Raw genomic sequence first — 19,822 nt, 5'->3', positions numbered from 1 at the left:
CAAAAGTAATTCACTGGGACTTCCCTGGTGGCACAGTGGTTAAGAATCCTCCTGCCAATGTAGGGAACATGGGTTCGAGCCCTGGTCCGGGAAGATCCCACATGCCACAGGGCAACTAAGCCCATGTGCCACAACTACTGAGCCTGTGCTCTAGAGCCCACGAGCCACAACTACTGAGTCCGTGTGCCACAACTACTGAAGCCCGTGTGCCTAGAACCCGTGCTCCACAACAAGAGAAGCCACCGCAATGAGAAGCCCCCGCACCGCAACGAAGCGTAGCCCTTGCTCGCCGCAACTAGAGAAAGCCCGCGCACAGCAACGAAGACCCAATGCAGCCAAAAATAAATAAATAAATAAATAAATAATTTTTTTTAAAAAAAGTAATTCAGTGGAAGAAGGACAGTCTTGCTCTAATGCTGAAACAATTGGACATCCACAGGCAAAACTGAGTCTTGACCTTAACCTTACACCTTATACAAAAATTAGTTCAAAATGGATCACAAACTTAACTGTAAAACTATAAAACATTTAGAAGAAAACATAGCAGAAAATCTTCAGGACCTAGCAAAGATTCTTAGCCATAACACCAAACACCATCATCCACAAATGAAAAAAATGATAAGTTGGACTTTATCAAAATTTAAAACTTTTGTTCTGCAAAAGATGCTAATAAGAGGATAAAAAATCAAGCTATAGGCCAGGAGAAAATATTCATGAACCACATATCCCATAAAAGGAATTCTAACATACCAAAGAAGTGAAAACTCCTTTATATATACTCACTATCAACGAAAAAAGAATCTATGAATTATAAATATTGAACACAGATTAGGGCTCCATTTGCACTATTACTGCCAACTCTAGTCTCATATTAGTTTTCATTAAGATCACTTTCTTTCTTGACCTCATCAGGGATTGTCAGTCGATGGATTCATTCACTGAATCTCAGAATTATGTGCTAATCCCACAGTCTTATATTACACAACAAAGCTCTGAGCTCATTGAGTACTTCCACATGACAGTCAAAAAAAAGATACCCGTGTCCTGTGTGCCATGTGTCTTTTGAAAGACAAGCTTCCCTTGGTAATTGCTGAAGTGGAAAGAACTCAACATCTATCTGTGCTGGCCAAGGAAGAACCTTGGGAGCCAAGGTTTCCTTGATACACCTTGTGTCCTGGGGTGGGCATCAAAGAAGATCAACTGACAACATAGGAACAAATCAGCAGTGAGGCCAAAAAGGACAGAGACACGTGGCCTGTCACAGTCAAGGGATTCACCAAAGCCCCACTGAGGAAAGACTGAGGGTTATATCAGCATATCATCTGTACTGCTCTGTCTGTGTACACATAAGTGTATGTGCCTATCTATTACTTTTATCAGTTAGCTATATAATGAAGTGTGGCTGGTTCATTCCCTAGCATGGGTTGGGCTATTCCCCTTCCCCCCCGCCACGCACACAAATCTTTCAGTTGTCTTTCAAAGTGTTCGGTTTCTCCTAAATGTCCATCGACAGAGGAATAGATACAGAAGATGCGGTACATATATACAATGGAATATTACTCAGCCATAAAAAGGAATGAAATAGTGCCATTTGCAGAGATGTGGATGGACTTAGAGATTGTCATAGAGAGTGCAGCAAGTCAGACAGAGAAAAACAAATATCACATAATATCACTTATATGTGGAATCTAGAAAAATGGTAGAGATGAACTTATTTGCAAAGCAGAAATAGACACACAGACGTAGAGAACAAACGTACGGTTACCAAGGGGGTAAGGGTGGCGGGGTGGGATGAACTGGGAGATTGGGACTGACATACATACACTACTATGTATAAAATAGGTAACTAATGAGAACCTGCTGTATAGCACAGGGAACTCTACTCAGTGCTCTGTGGTGACCTAAATGGGAAGGAAATCCAAAAAAGAGGGGATATATGTATATGTATAGCTGATTCACTTTGCTGCACAGCAGAAACTAACACAACATTGTAAAGCAACTATACTCCAATAAAAATTAATTTAAAAAACAAAAAAATAAAAAATTTTAAAAAGCAGAAAAAAAGTGTCTGGTTGCTAAGTACCTCACTAAGGATCCACCAGGCATCAGCCAGATGTATACTGGGCACCACCGAGGTAAACAGTCTCCCACATCAGGGACTGAACAGAGCCCGCCAGAGCACGGCCGCCTGCCACTCCACGCGTTCCTTCCCCGCTCCATGCACCAAATGTTTTCCTGGCTCTGACAATGGAAGCTGCTAATGCATCCCAGAAAGTGTTTACAGAGTGTGCAGCACAAGGGCTCCACCCCCAAAGCCGTGAACAATGATGCCTGCCACATGCTGGACCTCCCAAGGATGGGAAGGAGGGCTTATAGGTCAGTTCAGAGCCGCTGGGCTACCTCTGAGATGCAACGCCATCAAGCCTGTCCTGAGCAGCGAGGCCTTGCCGGGGTCCTGGGAGGGCCTGCTTTCATCAGAGGGCCATCGGGGGAGGGAGTAATAGGTGCTGGTGTCCTACCAACCACTGCTCCATGGAAAGGAGGCTCTGCATTCTCAGTGTGAAGTGTTTGCCCTGAAAGGAATTTCATTTGAACAGCCACAGGGCTTTGGACCTGCTTCACTCTGCCCATCCCAGAAATTCCCCCCTCTCTTCTCTCTCAACCTCAGCGAAGGGCGACTACAATTATTGCCAACAAATGAGCTACCCTTCCTCCAGAAAGACAGTCATGCCCCTCACGTACAGGCTGGCTCTTTTCCACCGCTGGCTTCAACCTTCCATCCCAGCAAAGGGGCAGGTCATCCTCCAGCCTCACGGAGAACCAAACCAAGCAGGAAGAGGGTCTTCACAGGCCCTGCCTTCACCCCCGCAGAGGATTTGGACCGTGCTTTCTCCTTGCCAAACTCACCTGGAGTCTTGTCCCCCAGATTCCACTGAGCACCACCAAGTTTTGCTTATAATTTTATCCCCCTCCCTTTCTGGTGCCTTATTTGGGGACTTTAATATATATGGGTCTCTCTTTTCATAAATTATAGACTCATCTCTTATTCACTTTATAACTAGCTTAAAAGGTATCTCTAAATGAGCCACACCAACCCTCAGAATTCCCTGCTCTGATAACCAAGGTGGCCATTTCTATCTGGATTTAAGGGTGACAGAGTTTAAAATGTCTGGACTGCTACTAAACTGACAACAATTTTGAGTGATATCAAATGCTGGTGAGTATGTAGAGAGAAGGGCACTCTCCCGGGCTACTAGTGGGAGTGTGAACTGGCACAACTTGGTAATAAAGAAAAATATATGTGTATAAAAATGTTGAAGATTTCATTATTGATCCTATTGGAAAAACTAAAAAACATCCCAGAGGCAAGATCAGAAAATGGGGAAGCTTAGTTCAATCTTACCCAACACCTGGACCTATTATTCCTCTTAAGGAGAGAACCATCTCTGTTTACAGAAACCGGCTAGACAAGAAGTTGCTAAGTTCCTGAAGACAAAGATCAGTAATAGCCAAGGGGAAAAAAAAAAAAAGAGATAGACTGTTCCCCCCTAGAACTAAAGAGGAATTAGTGTGGGGAGTGAGTAGACAGAAAGGAACAATGAAGAAAGAGAGAGGGGATACGAGAACAACATTCCTTAATACAGAAAATAAAATGTATTGTCCAGTATCCATGGAAATTCAGAAAAATGTCAAACTGTTAAATATCCTTGTAACATTCATAAAATTGAGCATTTAAAAACAAAACTTTCTGCATACTCTCAAGAAAAATAAATCAGAAATTAAAGCAAAATAATTTTTAAAAGTTTGAAAAATTACAAAATACTCCCCTTTGCTGTCCTACCAAATTTTTAACTTTTGATTGCATAGAAGGTTTCTAGGAAAATGTTAATTACCAAAATTGATTAAAGAAGCGGGAAAAACCTGAATAATCCAATAATCATATAAAAAGTTTTTAAAAGTTGTCAAAGAATTACTTGCCCCAAAATGTTCTGGGCCCCATTTATTTTTACTATCAAGGTAAAATTTTACTATTTATTTTACTTTCAAACCTTCAAAGAATAGCTTATCCCTGTGCTAAACTGATCCAGAAAAGAGAAAAAGATGGAAAATGTTTCAATCCATTTTATAAAGTTAACAAAAATTTTTATATTAAAAACCTGGAAAATACAGTACCAACCAACATTACTTATGAATACAGATGTAGTACTTTTCAACAAAATATTTGCAAGCCAAATCCAGCTGAATATTAAAAAGACAGTATATCATGGCCAAGCACAGTTAATGCCGGGAACACAAGGATGATTCAATATTAGGAAACTTATTAATATGATTCATCATGTTAGCAGGTCATACAAGTAAAAGAATATGATAATCTAGATAGCTCTGAAGAAACTTAGTAACCAAGCATGTTGGAAATTGCAGCTTTAAACGGACACTACTGGCAGTAGTTGGTTCCGTGGGGGAACACAGCACCCCAGGAAAGCAGAGCTACACTAGGTGATGGCCAATCAGAACTTGGAAGCTGTGCTAGGAGCCTCATTTATCAACCCCCTCCCTCCAGCCAAATATCAGAGGAGGAAAATCAACACACACAAAAGTCGATGGAGAATGGGGTCTATTAACTAGGGCAGTGTTTTTTTCAAACTGTAAATATAGCCCATGAGTAGGTGATGAAATTACTTGGGTCTTAACCAGTCATTTTGTCATAGAATCAACTGGAATGGAGTGGATATAAAAACAGGTATCACAGTGAACCACTCATGGAAAGAATTAGCATTGTTTCTTGAAACTTTTGTTCCAAAAATATGAATGCATAGATATGTACATGCATTGAGTCATGATGTAAAATGCACTTCCTCCTGTGGGTTTTTTCAGTCAAAAAGCTGAAGTAACACTGAACTAGGGGATTGAGAGGAATCTATTTCTAGACTTCTACTTGCAACAGACTAAGATTTAAGGCTAGAGTTAAAGTTATGAGTAAGATGGGAAGGAAGGTATCATAGCCTCCCTATCCAAGAGGAACACCTATCTCATGAAGTAAAGCTGGTTTCACATCACGAGGTGAGACTTGGCTACAATTCCTCATTAGTGCCGACTCTTCCCAAATCAGTAATGTTAGTTTGTGATGGTGGTGTGAGTGTAGCAACTAAACTATGCTCTCTGGAACTACACTGCCTCAATGAAAAACCTGGCTTTGCCAGATTAGATTAGATTAATTATTTCAAAAATATTCACTCCTACCCCTCACCCCACAGATACATATGATCTCTAGGGGAGGAACATACTTGCCCACCCCAATAATTTTGTGAGGGTTCTTTGAGGGGAGGCTTATAATTTAGTCAGTTTTTTTTTTTAATTTTTTAATTAATTTTTATTGGAGTACAGTTGCTTTACAATGTTGTGTTACTTTCTGCTGTATAGCAAAATGAACCAGTTATACGTATACACATATCCCCTCTTTTTTAGATTTCCTTCCCATTTAGGTCACCACAGAGCACTGAGTAGAGTTCCCTGTGCTATACAGTAGGTTCTCATTAGTTATCTATTTTATATGTAGCAGTGTGTATGTGTCAATCCCAGTCTCCCAATTCATCCCACCCCCCTTCCCCCTTTGGTACCCATAAGTTTGTTCTCTACATCTGTATCTCTATTTCTGCTTTGCAAATAAGTTCATCTGTACCATTTTTCTAGATTCCACATACAAGTGATATTATATGATATTTGTTTTTTTCTTTCTGACTTACTTCACTCTGTATGACACTCTCTAAGGTCTATCCACAGCTCTGCAAATGGCACTATTTTGTTCCTTTTTATGGCTGAGTAATATTCCATTGTATATATGTACCACATCTTCTTTATCCAGCCCACCCCAATAATTTTGGACTTGGCCATACAACCTGCTCTGTCCCTACCTCTGACTGTGTCTTCAGCTATGTGAGTTGCTTCAGCCAGTGGGGTTTTACAGAAATGACACAAGCAGACTGCATAAGAAAGACCCTTGTGCCTTTGAACTTGCTCTCATGTGTCTCTTTTATCACCATGAGAAGAACATGCTCTGCTCAGCCTGCTTGTCTAAGAAGAAGGATGAGAGACCCATGGAGCAGAGCCCCATTAAAAAGAGGATCCCTATCAGAACAGAACCCTCACAAGATCAATGCATACAAATTTTTAAAAATAGAAACAAATATAAGCAAAATGCAATCAATGAACATGTATCTCTAGATAAATTACTCCAAAAAGATCACAAATAAATTATAAACAACCTGATCTTGCTTTTAAAAAGTTCAGGAAGAAATACAAGAATTTAAAGAAAACATTTTAAGACAACAGAAAAAGTGAGCTTAGGAAAAAAATGGCAAAAATTGTAAAAACATTACAGATTTGAGGACCACATTAAAAAACCTTTCCTGAAACACATGCACACATCCCTATGAAGATTAAAAATTATTTACATTATGTCCAGATGAAAATATGGACTTCGGAATAAGGAAGAAATCATGTACGCATCATGGCAGACAAAGTGAGGCACATACAAGGGTTAAAAATCAGATTGGCCAGAGTTCTCTTCAGTAATACTCTGTAACAAAAAATACAGAATCAATATTGACAAAGACCTGAAGAAAAAGAGTGGGAAAAGTTTTCTTTGATTAGATTGTTGAATTTTTTCCTGTTCTTTTTAAGAAATATTAACGTATGTTAGATCTCCTTTGTTACCATTTTTCTATAATCACGTGTATGTTTGTTTCCTACTTCATCGTATAGGAGACCCACTCTGTCTAGCATGTCCCCAGTTGCTTATTCCATTGCATGCGCTCTATTTCTGTTGTTTGTAATGGGATCAGCTGTTTGCAGAAAAACAGCAGGAGGAGGACATGAGGTATGAGACGGGGTGAACTAGACTAGTACACAGCTTCGATTCTGTTGTCGGGCTCTTTCTCTTACTAAAGATGTGATTTCCTTTTCTCTAGAGCTACACCTTCCTTTTATTTTCAACATCCAACAGTCAGGGAGGTTCTCGAGAAACCCCCTTACTCCACAGCATTTTGGTCAGAAAAGTGCTGATTTCTTCCTCCCTACGTTATCCCACTCCACCTTCCATGGTCTCTCCCTGTAGGAGGTTATGCTGTACACCTAGATGATAAAAATTCTGTGTCAGCAATTTTCCTCTTCAACTCTATGTCCCTTGCCATTTTTGGTGTCAAACCAGGCCTCTTTGGGGACAATACCCACTTATGTTTGTGTCCCATCAAGGCCCCCAATTTCACTCTTCTTACCAAAAGTTTACTAGATAGGCACAATTTGTGACAGTCATCATTAGGGAAACCTCTGTCCTGCTCAGAACGCAAGGAGACACATGTCAGCCTGCAGGGTCTTCTCTCACTCAGGTCTAGATTTCACAGTACTCAGAAAACAGTACTTCAAAGTTCGTGTTTACAAACAGGTACCATCTCCTTGTTTTACTGGAGATAAACTTCGTTCTTTTTGTTGCTGTTTGTTTGTTTTATATAGTTTTGAGGGAAGGAACTTGTTACACCTCCATTATGCCATTGCCATTGAAAACAACAGGATTTTTGTTCTTGGAACTTGCCCAAATAACTTTAAAGACATTCTGGACTGGTCAAAACTATAATATTGAAGAGAAAAGTCATGCCTTAGTAGATACTAAACACATTATAAAACTATAAGAACTTTAAAAGTATGATATTAGCACAGGAAGCAACTGACAGAAATTTTAATGTTTAAAAAGAAATATAAGACTAGAAGAAAACATAGATTACACCTATTTTCTCTCAGTATGAGGTTATTTCTAAGCATGATGCAAAGGCAAAGAATTCTTAAATTGAGACTCCTAGAGTAGGCGACTTGAAAATTTTAAATGTCAGTTTATCAAAAACATAAATAAAATTAAAATATTAATGACAAAATGGAGAAATTATTTGCAGCATATTAAAGACAAAAGACCCATATTCTTTACGTATAAAAAGCCACATACAAATTAATGAGAAATTCTCAGTAGAAAAATAGGCAAAAATATAAAGATAAAATCTTTTATTCTATTTCTAATGTCTCAAGGAGACCATACACAAAAGCAGTAATACAAATGGCCCAAAAGTATTTTTAAGAATCTCTCACTACTAAGATTTCCTTAAATCTTATATTGCCAACTATTGCAAAGAGTACACATTGATAGACGCCTTCTGAAAGGCAACTTGATAGTATAAATCAAAGGTCTTAAAACTGCACATAGCTTTTGACCCCAAGATTATGCTTCAATAAATACACTTTCCTAGAAATGTATTCAAAGGAAATAATCACAAATGTGAGCAAAGATGGATCTGCAAACATATTTTCATAGCAGCATTATTTGCAACAGCAAAAAACTGATGAACTTAAATGTTCAGCAGTAAAAGAATTAGTTAATAAAATATAGCACACCAAATGATGCAATACCGTGAAGACATTAAATATTATTATATTATAATAAATATAAAAATATTTAATGACATGTAGAAATATTCCTCATGTTGTTAAATCTTTACAAAGTTATAATCAAAATACAGTGAAACCACTTTTTAAAAGATACACATATATGTTAATATTCTAAGAAGAATATTGGAAATGTACGCAACAAAATCCTAACAACTGTTAGAATGAAAGGTGGTTTTCTTCATCTTTGTCCTTTCCTGTGTTTTCCACATTTTTTTATAATGAATATGTTTACGTTTTTAAATCAGGGGGAAAATGGAAATTTCAAAAGAGAAAGTGAAGAGAATTTAAAGAGTCCTTTAATACTATAAATGAGTTTTTATTAATAAAATAGAGTAATTCTTCCTTTTAAACATTTTTTTTCAAAATAACATGCTATTATATTTGTAAATGAAGGCTTGGAGAACAGATGAATTTCTGAGCATTTGACCACAATAATTTATAGCATACATTAGCTGGAGCTGTTCAGTGCTGACAAATTCCAGAAAGTAATTGCATAAAATACTTGGAGAGGAAATTGCTTTATGCTTCCATGCTATTTATGGAAATTAGCATCTTTGTAAAAATAAACTGAGAGCAATCACAATCATAAACCTTGAAATGTGGTTTCCAAAAGATGTTAGCTCTGCTGCTTTAGGATCCATTAGCAATGCAGAGGGGAAACAGTGGCTACTTTTTTTTTTCTCTGTTATGAAATAACTGCATACAATTGGTTTTTTCCTCCTGGATCTTTAACCCCTCCCTTTCTCCTGGCTGCCTCCCTTTGCAGTGCATATATACTGAAGTGTTCACTTTGCTCAGAAGAAACTTCCTAATGATCCTGTTTCCTTCTCAAAGAGTATTACATATTTCCTTTTTTTTTTTTAACATCTTTATTGGAGTATAACTGCTTTACAATGGTGTGTTAGTTTCTGCTGTATAACAAAGTGAATCAGCTATACATATACATACATCCCCATATCCCCTCCCTCTTGCGTCTCCCTCCTGCCCTCCCTATCCCACCCCTCTAGGTGGTCACAAAGCACTGAGCTGATCTCCCTGTGCTATGCAGCTTCTTCCCACTAGCTATCTACTTTACATTTGGTAGTGCATATATGTCAATGCTACTCTCTCACTTCGTCCCAGGTTACCCTTCCCCTTCCCTGTGTCCTCAAGTCCATTCTCTATGTCTGTGTCTTTATTCCTGTACTGCCCCTAGGTTCTTCAGAACCATTTTTTTTTTTTTAGATTCCATGTATATGTTAGCATACGGTACATGTTTTTCTCTTTCTGACTTACTTCACTCCGTATGATACACCCTAGGTCCACTCACCTCACTACAAATAACTCAATTTCGTTTCTTTTTATGGCTGAGTAATATTCCATTGTATATATGTACCACATCTTCTTTATCCATTCATCTGTCGATGGACACTTAGGTTGCTTCCATGTCCTGGCTATTGTAAATAGAGCTGCAATGAACATTGTGGTCCATGACTCTTTTTGAATTATGGTTTTCTCTGGGTATATGCCCAGTAGTGGGATTGCTGGGTTGTATGGTAGTTCTATTTTTAGTTTTTTAAGGAACCTCCATACTGTTCTCCATAGTGGCTGTATCAATTTACATTCTCACCAACAGTACGAGAGGCTTCCCTTTTCTCCACACCCTCTCCAGCATTGTTTGTACATTTTGTGATGATGGCCATTCTGACAGGTGTGAGGTGATACCTCACTGTGGTTTTGATTTGCATTTTTCTAATGATTAGTGATGTTGAGCATCCTTTCATGTGTTTGTTTGCCATCTGTATATCTTCTTTGGAGAAATGTCTATTTAGGTCTTCTGCCCATTTTTGGATTGGGTTGTTTTTCTGATACTGAGCTGCATAAGCTACTTGTATATTTTGGAGATTAATCCTTTGTCAGTCGCTTTGTTTGCAAATATTTTCTCCCATTCTGAGGGTTGTCTTCTCGTCGTTTATGGTTTCCTTTGCTGTGCAAAAGCTTTTAAGTTTCATTAGGTCCAATTTGTTTATTTTTGGTTTTATTTCTGTTTCTTTAGGAGGTGATCTTGCTGTGATTTATGTCATAGAGTGTTCTGCCTGTTTTCCTCTAAGAGTTTTATAGTGTCTGGCCTTACATTTAAGTCTCTAATCCATTTTGAGTTTATTTTTGTGTATGGTGTTAGGGAGTGTTCTAATTTCATTCTTTTACATGTAACTGTCCAGTTTTCCCAGCACAACTTACTAAAGAGGCTTATTCAGTTCCTCACATTTTGCAATCCACAGCTTCCCCTGAAACTACTCTCTCAAACACAACTGACAATTTCAAAAGATCAGGGTGAATTTTCACCTTCGTGTGTCCCTAAAACTAGCTCAGAACCTAAAGGAATCTTCAATTCTTCCCTCTTTCTCTCTCAGTCCCACATAATCACTTGTCAAGTTCTATCCCTTCAGGTTCTAAAATGGTGCCCATAATCACATCCTCTTGTTGAGGACTACTCCCCCCCCTCCCCATGGCCCCATGCTCTCTTGTGAACTGAGCTGAAGTTCTCATCATTCCCAACCTGCACTGGTGCCAGCGGCACCCCAAGTATCTTTCACTCAAGTGTGTTCCCAGTGGTCCAATGGAGTCTTACTGGTGTCTCCCATCACCTCCCGGTCAACGCCCACAGGACTCCATGCTGCCCACTGAATCAAGTCCTCTTTATCATTTATTTATTTAGTGTGCTCGGCAAGGTCCTCCCCAGTGTAACCACAAACTATCTTTGTTCATCCTTATTTACCCCATGCTGTCAAATACCCTACTCTTCAAACATACAGTGTCAGTGGAAACAAAGAGGACAAAACAGATTGAAGAGACATTTCTTTCTTTTTTTTTTTAAAGTCTTTATTGAATTTGTTACAATTTTCTTCTGTTTTATGTTTTGGTTTTTTGGCCACAAGGCATGTGGGATCTTAGCTCCCTGACCAGGGATCGAACCCGCATCCCCTGCATTGGAAGGTGAAGTCTTAACCACTGGACCACCAGGGAAGTCCCTAAGAGACATTTCTGAGATGGAACAAATGGAAGTTAGTGGCCGGATGGGTACAGGGCAGGGGCAACAGAGTAGAAGGCATCTACAGTGGCCCCAGGATTCTGGGTCAAATGCCTAGAAGATGGAGAATCCAGGCACTGAGACAGAGCTGGGTGGGTGGTGAGGATTTCCATTTAGGAAATATTGTGTCTGAGGCCCGCAAGGAATATCCTGGTGGAGGTAAGTAGCAGCTCACGGATATATTGATCTGCAGCTCATGGAAGGGGCTGACAGAAACCTCTCAGAGATACTGGGTGTCTTCCATTTTAGTGAGGTTACCAAGAAGAAAGAAGGGAAGGAAGGAAGGAAAGAAGGAAGGAAGGAAGGAAGGGAGGGAGAGAGAGAGAAAGAAAGAAAAAGAGAGAGAGAGGGAGGGTGGAAGGAAGGCAGGAAGGCCAAAACTAAGCTATCAAAATTGCGTTTTATTTTCAATGTTTACATTTAACAGTTAATGTAAAATAATAGACAGTTTTTTATCTTTTCAATGTATATATAATCTTATTTGAAGAGAACATCAACAGCCTAAATGTGAAAGCCTGAATCATTATGAGACCTGGGTCCTCCGGTGATAACCCCAGGCAGGAGCTTCTGGAGAGAGAAGCAGCAGAGTGATTGAGGCTGCCTGGGGAGAGCACGTGGAGAGAGAAAGAAGGGCAGAACTCTGGAATTAAGCAGCTTTTAAAGAGAGCCAGAGACGAGCCAAAAAAAGAGCCTGAGATGGAAAGGTCAGAGAGGTAGAAGAGAAACAGGCGTGCAGGTGTCACAGACGACAAACAAGGAAAGAGCTCCCCTTCATTCTCCCACTGGATTCTCACCAGCTCTATGCAATGACTCTGTAACTATCCGATAACTCTGGCAACTTGGTAATAAGGGGGAGTCTGCCTCCAGGACAGGCTTAGGTCTTTCTGCTCGGACTCCACCTTTGTTGGCAGCACAGTTTGGAATACGCAACCAAGACCACTGTAGAGGATGCAGTCACACAGGAAGTCCCTTTATAACATAAAACCCAGAGTGCTGGAAAATTCTACCCAAAATAAAACAGGGGGAAGAGGAAGAAGGCCACAATGTCTACCAAGTGTGTAGCAAAGCATATTCCACTAAAAAAAAATTATTTTAAGGCAATATTCAAATAAGTGATTAAAAATGTGAGTATACAAAGTTCACTACAGATGGCTGATAACAAACAGAAGTGAACAAACCATCCTGGAAACAACCCAACTGTCCAGTAATGAAATAATGCGTTTAAACAAATTACAGTATTGTGGTATATCCAAAAGTGCAATGAACACAGCCATTGCAAACAAAAATGCAGTTATATATGCAGAAAGATGTTCATGACATAATGACTAAAAAAAATGATGCATAAGACAGTATGTTTAGCATGATTCCATTTATCTAAACATATACATATATTTATATCATATTTATGTATAAAAAAAGTCTGGGAATGAAAATGTTAATAATTATTTTTTTTTTGTCTTTTTTTTTTTTTTTTTTTTTTTATTTATGGCTGCACTGGGTCTTCGTTTCTGTGTGAGGGCTTTCTCTTGTTGCGGCAAGTGGGGGCCACTCTTCATCGCGGCGTGCAGGCCTCTCACTATCGCGGCCTCTCCCGTTGCGGAGCACAGGCTCCAGACGCACAGGCTCAGTAATTGTGGCTCACGGGCCTAGTTGCTCCGCGGCATGTGGGATCTTCCCAGACCAGGGCTCGAACCCGTGTCCCCTGCATTGGCAGGCAGATTCTCAACCACTGCGCCACCAGGGAAGCCCTGTTAATAATTATTATCTGGGCAGTCGTATTAAGGCAATTTTTTGAATTCTGATTTTCCTTTCATTTATCTATGTCTTCTATTTTTCTACAATTTTTTAAATAAATTTATTTTATTTTTATTTATTTTTGGCTGCGTTGGGTCTTTGTTGCTGCGTGTGGGCTTTCTCTAGTTGCAGCAAGTGGGGGCTACTCTTTATTGCAGTGCAGGGCTTCTCATTGCGGTGGCTTCTCTTGTTGCAGAGCACGGGCTCCAGGCGCACAGGCTTCAGTAGTTGTGGCACACGGGCTCAGTAGTTGTGGCTCATGGGCTCTAGAGTGCAGGCTCAGTAGCTGTGACGCACGGGCTTAGTTGCTCTGCGGCATGTGGGATCTTCCCGGACCAGGGCTCGAACCCGTGTCCCCTACATTGGCAGGTGGATTCTTAACCACTGTGCCACCAGGGAAGCTCCCAATTTTTCTACAATTTAAACGTTTTATTTGCATAATTTATCTGCTAGCGGTCAGGGCCTCTAGACACAGATTGCCAAGTGATAACAATGAGCTCAATCAATTGATTGTTATTCTCTTAAACGTCTTCCCTGCATAGGGAACAGCAGGAAAAGTGTCACAGAACTCGCCTGGAGAGTTCTGTGGAAGGATGATCAGAAGATATGGCAACCATGCATATGAGAACAAAGAGAGAAACAGATGAAAAGGATGCAAAAACAAAAGGTCCTACCACAAGTTAATTGATATCATAAGAAGCTATCGTAAAGGGTGAATCCAAGTGTTTATGGATCTCTAACCAAGGCTCATGGAGGACCCGATTCAGTCAAGAGGGAACTGACACAGGCCACCGTCTCAGACTGAATCTGCCACCTCCTTCTCCTGGGTCAGAAGAGTGGTTTGGAGGAGGCAGGGGATTTCTGTAACTCACAACAACCACCCAAGTGTGGATTCTGACTTCTGATTTAAAGGAGCTGGGAGTGAAAGCCAATGTTGGAATTAATGTTGGTGGCGTCACAGGGGGAGAACTGCCACCAAGACCAGAGCCAACACCAGGACATGAACTACTAATACTGGAGCTTCCACCATGGTGACAGCCACGGAGACAAAAATACCACCAAGACCAGAACCACCAAAATATCCAGAATCACTAAGACCAGAACCACCCCCAACCCCAGGACTGATGAAAACCATAAGGATTAAGATCAGAAACAGCGACAAGACCAAAAACAATGCCAGAGAGAACCTCTGAGACCAGAACCACCTAACGTAACAATATTTAAAACATCAGACCAGAACCACTGAAATCAGAGACCAGAACTACCACCAAGACTAGCATGGCCCTAGGACTAGAACCAACATGTCTAATTTTAGTATCAAGATACTGACCCTTCCCAATGCCAAAACATTGGAATTTAGGGGGCAAAGCTCATGATAAAGAGGAGCAAAGTACACACATTCTAAAGAGGGCTACCAACGTAAGGTGACCTCTCCCTTAGAGCTCCCTAAGAAGGGATACCAGCTACCACCTCACTCCTTCCCCTCTAAGAAGGAGGAGTGAGATGTATTGAAGAAAAAAAAGAATCACTCAGTGAGATTGGGGATGCCTGCAAGGAGAGACTGGCGATCCACTCTCCAGATGGGCATGAGCTTAGACTGGATCCACTGATCCGTCCTAGCAGAGCAAGGACCAGAGAACTGAAGGGAGTTGGCAGGACAGAGAGAGGAGCCAGCGCTGGAGCATCCCATACCCCCACCAACTGCACAGCAAGGATGTGAGCACTTCCTGTGGATTAAGTGGACAACACCAGAGGAACCGGGTTTAAACCATCCTGCCAGCACCCCACCCAACAGGGTTGCCTGGAGGCAAGAAGATCCCAGCAGCATGAGGCAAGCCGGAGCTGGACCTCCTGCTTCAGCAAAGGCAGGTCCTGCAGAACCCTCTGAAGAACTTACATGTGCTACCCAGAGGGCAGAGAGTCAACGAGAGCTAGAGAGATGGTGACAATTACCAGAGAGAGGCATCCAGTTAAATCAAGAGCTGTTTGGGGCTTCCCTGGTGGTGCAGTGATTGAGAATCCGCCTGCCAATGCAGGGGACACGGGTTCGAGCCCTGGTCTGGGAAGATCCCACATGCTGCGGAGCAACTGGGACCGTGAGCCACAACTACTGAGCCTGCGCGTCTGGAGCCTGTGCTCCACAACAAGAGAGGCCGCGATAGTGAGAGGCCCGCGCACCGCGATGAAGAGTGGCCCCCGCTCGCCGCAACTAGAGAAAGCCCTCGCACAGAAATGAAGACCCAACACAGCCAAAATAAATAAATAAATGAATAAATTTATTAAAAAAACAAAAACAAAAAAGAGCTGTTTGCCCTTCTCCCCATCCCCTCTCCTTGCTCCCAACCCCAGGAAAGCTGGACCGAGAATAACTAAAAGGAAAAAAGAGCCCCACACCAGTCCTTAGCACTGGTTGAGGTGAGAAGAGAATGGACCACAGTACGACCCCACTTCAGGTACCTGGAGCCACGCGTCAAGGCTAGACTAGACAGAAGGGAGATGAGATTTAAATCAAGCAGGGAATCAAAATTTTAAATTGGACTGAACTTTTAATAAATGAAAGTGAATCTGCCCAAGATTGCATGGAGGCATGGAAATGGAATGGATTTGGCAAAGCATGGCTGGAGCCCATGATTTGCTCCATATTTATATCCCCCTGAATTGAGACTTCTCAATGAAGAAGGCTGGAAGAGAGAGTTGGAACAGTAGCACCTGTCTTCTCAGGGAAGATCAGGGTCCCTAAGGAGCAGGCCCAGAGCAACAGGAAGCTTCCAGGGCCAGGGTGTAACCGGAAGATGGGAGGCCTTTCCAGCTGCCTGAGTGAGGGAAACAGTGAGCTCCTCCAGAAACAGTCAAGAACGAGTTAGAAAAACACAAGACTGCTGACCTCATGGCTTGCTCTGCAATCTATCACAATTATTTGTGGCCAGTGAATATAAAGGTTTCAGTTTTAGCTGATTTAATAAAGAAAATCTAGTTTTTATTAAATGAGTTGGCACATTCCTTGCTCCTTGCAGCTCAGCCTCACACGGCTATTAACTCTCCACCAGCCTCCTGGTGGCAGCACTTATAAGGAAGGGGAGAGACCAAAGAAGACCCCAAGGGCCCCCCAAACACCCAAATCCCAAGATACCTCAGAGGAGCAGCTTTGACTCAAACTCAGGCTGACCCTAGGGAGATAACCAAGTGTCCAACCCTTGGGCGCCCCAAACTGACTTAGCCTTCACTAGAACATTCTCCAGGCCCCGTGATGGGACCAGCCACATCCCCAGCAGAAATCACAGGCATCTTGCTTGTTTCAAAGGGTTAATACAGCAACAGCACTTACTTAGTACACTTACTACATGCCAGACAGTTTTCATTTTGTTTGTCACTTTTTTCCTCTTCATAATGGATTAACTCCTCCAGAAAATTCTATGAGGTAGACATCCCCTCTCTACAAATGTGGACACTGAGATGCAGAGATGTTTGTATAGCAGGCCTTGAAGTGGTGGAGCTGAGATTCCAACAGCTAATGCTGTGGATGATGAAGACCGCTGGCCTGAAATCTCCGTTTACAGCCTTCTGTGCACACTGCCCCATACATGGAAACAACACTGCAGCGGCACAAAGATATGGAAAAATCCAAAAGAGGTCCGTGCGTGATTCAAGCTGGGCAAACACTGCCCTTGGCCAAAGGTCAACAGACTGCCTCAAAACACATTTAAATTTTATAGGGTGGAAGAAGGCAAAATGAAACTCTGTGCCTTGAAGCCTCAGCCTCATTTGACCAGAACAAATCTCTGGAGCTCTCACAGCCTGTTTCAGATCTGCTGATGGGACGGAAAAGCAAGTCTCCATCCTTTTGCCCCAACACTACACCTCGCTGATCACAGAAATCCTAAAGTTACCCTGAAAATATTAACATTTGTTCTAATAAAAGCTATCTATTGAAATGTGAATATGGGGTAGCACCAATAAAATGAATAATGGGGGAGAAGATGTACCTCACTAACCAGCTCTGCATGAGTCACCAAAATCATGGGACACCGGAGCTGAAGGAGGCCTTAGAAACACTAAGTACAAGAGTGAAATGAGAAGCAGAGAAGTCTGATTAATCTATCCCAGGGTGTATCTCTTTATATATGTGTGTATGCTCATCTAATAGACGTTAGAGACCTTATTACGTGCTAGGCCGTTTGCCAGCCCTGGGAGTACAGAGGCCACCAAGCCACGTAATGAGAAGTTACATGTGCAAGGAGGGGTTGCCTTGCTTTAATTCACACAAGATACCGTATGGACCAGCATGTTCTAATTCACACAAGGTACGGTATGGGCTAGCAGCATACCTCAGGACACAATACTAAGATGCGCCCTGCACCTTTAGATCTGGGGGTACAAACTGCTTGGCTGAATCTAGTCTACAAATATATATGTCTGGCTTTCAATGTTTTAACAACTGAGAGATAGCATAGGAAGTCTGGATAACCAGCTGTCTTGCAAAATAGTACGATCCAGCAATCCTGAGTTTGCATTCTCACTTGGCACTGATCAGCTGGAGTTGAGTAGAGGTTGCTCTTAATAGGTGGAGCATGTACCATCAACTTTGCCACAGTCGCCGCCATTCCCTATTGTCTCTCAGGCAACGCTAGCTCCATTCGTTTGAGTCTGTCCAGTGGGTAAATGAGGATGCGATGCTTGAGCTGGGTCCCCCTGGGGCTGGTGGGAAAGACAGGATGGTAAAGAAAAGACTGCAGCGCAGGCACACTGGCGGCCTCTTCTTGGTCTTCTCAAGCCCGCAGGAGCTGGGTCCATCGCTGGCACAACTGGTGGCGCAGCGCCTGGCGCGGGGCCAAGGCCGATTGGCGTTCGGTCTGTCCGGCGGCAGCCTCGAATCGATGCGTGCCCACGAGCTGCCCGCTGCTACTGCCTCCACCAGGCCTGCCGGCCTTGCGCGCTGGACGCTGGGCTTCTCCGACATGCCCTTGGAGCACTGCGAGAGCACTGACGGCCTCCAGCAGCCCCACCTGCTCTCCACACTGCCCAGCCCCGCCAACCAGGTGATCACCATTAACCCCGCGCTGCCTGTGGAGGCGGCTGAGGACTCGGCCAAGAAGATGAGACAGGCCTTCCAAGGGGATTCCATTCTGCTTTTCGACCTGCTGATTCTGGGTGTGGGTCCCGATGGCCACACCTGCTCACTCTTCCCAGGCCACTCCCCCCCGGAAGGAGCGGGAGAATTTGGTGGCCCCCCCCCCATCGGCGACTCCCCAGAAGCCTCACACTTCCCCTGTTGAAGGCAGCTCCAAGTGTCGTCTTTGTGGCGACTACAGCAGGCAAGGCAGACATTCTGAAGCGCGTTTTGGACGACAAGAAGGAAAACCCGCTCCCCGCAGCCCTGGTCCAGCCCCGAGCTGGGAAATTCTGCTGGTTCCTGGACGAGGCAGCAGCCTGACTCCTGACCGTGAGTGCCCTTCGGGAAGCATTCCACGTTGTAACGGTTGTAACCCGGCGCCCGAGAGATGCTACAGCTGGGACCATGCGCAGCCCGAGAAGGCGGGACCATCCGGGGCTGGGACCCACCGCCAGCCCACTCCAGGCTTCATTTTAGAAAAGCCCTGTGGTGCCACTGGAAGCCGATAGGGTGCGGCCACCAGACCTGCCCAGGGGCTCAAACCCATGGGCCCGTGGCTCCGGGTGACAATTATTAAAAAGAGCATTTGAAGAAAGCAAGAGAGAGAGAGAGGTAGGGAGGAAGGGAGAGAGAGAGGGAGGGAGGAAGGTGGGGGGGGAGGGAGGGAGGGAGGAAGGGAGAGAGGAGGGAGGGAAGGAGGAAGGGAGAGAGAGAGGGAGGGAGGAAGGGAGAGAGAGAGGGAGGGAGGGAGGACTGCAAAACAGTGTGATATGTGTTGATAGACGTAAACACAATACTTATTTAGTGGCTGAGCTAATGCCACAACCTGGCCTCTGCCCATTCATTGTGTCCTGGCCTGTAGCAGCCAAGTCTCTACAGTGCACAGACAGACAGCCGTTCCAGACTGAAAGAGACAGGATCCATCACAGCCCCAAGTTATCACTCATACACAGCATCCACAGTGGTATCAAGGCGCAGCGGCATTAGGACTCGGAGAGGACCCAAGGGATTGGATTATGCTTACAGCTAAGTCAACCAGAAATACCACTTGCTGGAGGTAAGAAACAATTAGATTCCCTTTGGTATAAGATTAACATTAATCATACCACATCTTAGGTGATCTAGAATGAAACTCCTAAGTAAACAGAGGGATGCCTACCATTCCTCTTCCCCTCCCTATTACCTGCAGGAGGGCAGAGTGCATGAAGACCATCCATATCAGCAGCCACCAGGGGCTCTTCCAGGAAGCCATGGGGTCCGGTCTCCTGGGGGTCTCACTTGCAGCCTAAAAAAGAGGAAAGATTTGTTTTCCAATCAGCTCTGGACCCAGTGGCAGCACTCATGACTTAACAGACCAA

The 19,822-nt window shown here is 42.9% G+C and overlaps 1 protein-coding gene and 1 pseudogene across 5 annotated transcripts in view; one reads left to right on the top strand and one right to left on the bottom strand.

Annotated features, from left to right (window-relative positions):
- The window catches only part of LOC309626986 (endophilin-A3), a 651,420-nt gene that overhangs the window by 344,540 nt on the left and 287,058 nt on the right, over nucleotides 1–19,822 (bottom strand). For 3 of the 4 annotated variants that reach the window (XM_082388455.1, XM_082388460.1, XM_082388459.1), the window contains exon 2: nucleotides 19,648–19,749. In XM_082388455.1, coding sequence (XP_082244581.1) covers nucleotides 19,648–19,716 — 69 coding nt within the window. In that variant the 5' untranslated portion in view covers nucleotides 19,717–19,749. The remainder of the gene's footprint in view (nucleotides 1–19,647; nucleotides 19,750–19,822) is intronic. The other variant, XM_082388458.1, reaches the window with a different exon arrangement.
- Nucleotides 15,660–19,041, top strand: LOC309624993 (6-phosphogluconolactonase pseudogene; annotated as a pseudogene). Its single transcript has one exon. The product of its transcript is annotated as a 6-phosphogluconolactonase pseudogene (transcript).

The sequence above is a fragment of the Balaenoptera borealis genome, assembly GCF_965194805.1.
Source record: "Balaenoptera borealis genome assembly, chromosome: 3".
NCBI classification, from domain to species: domain Eukaryota; kingdom Metazoa; phylum Chordata; class Mammalia; order Artiodactyla; family Balaenopteridae; genus Balaenoptera; species Balaenoptera borealis.
The sequence above is the reverse complement of the archived record's forward strand: the minus strand, read 5'-3'. Positions and strand labels throughout refer to the sequence as shown.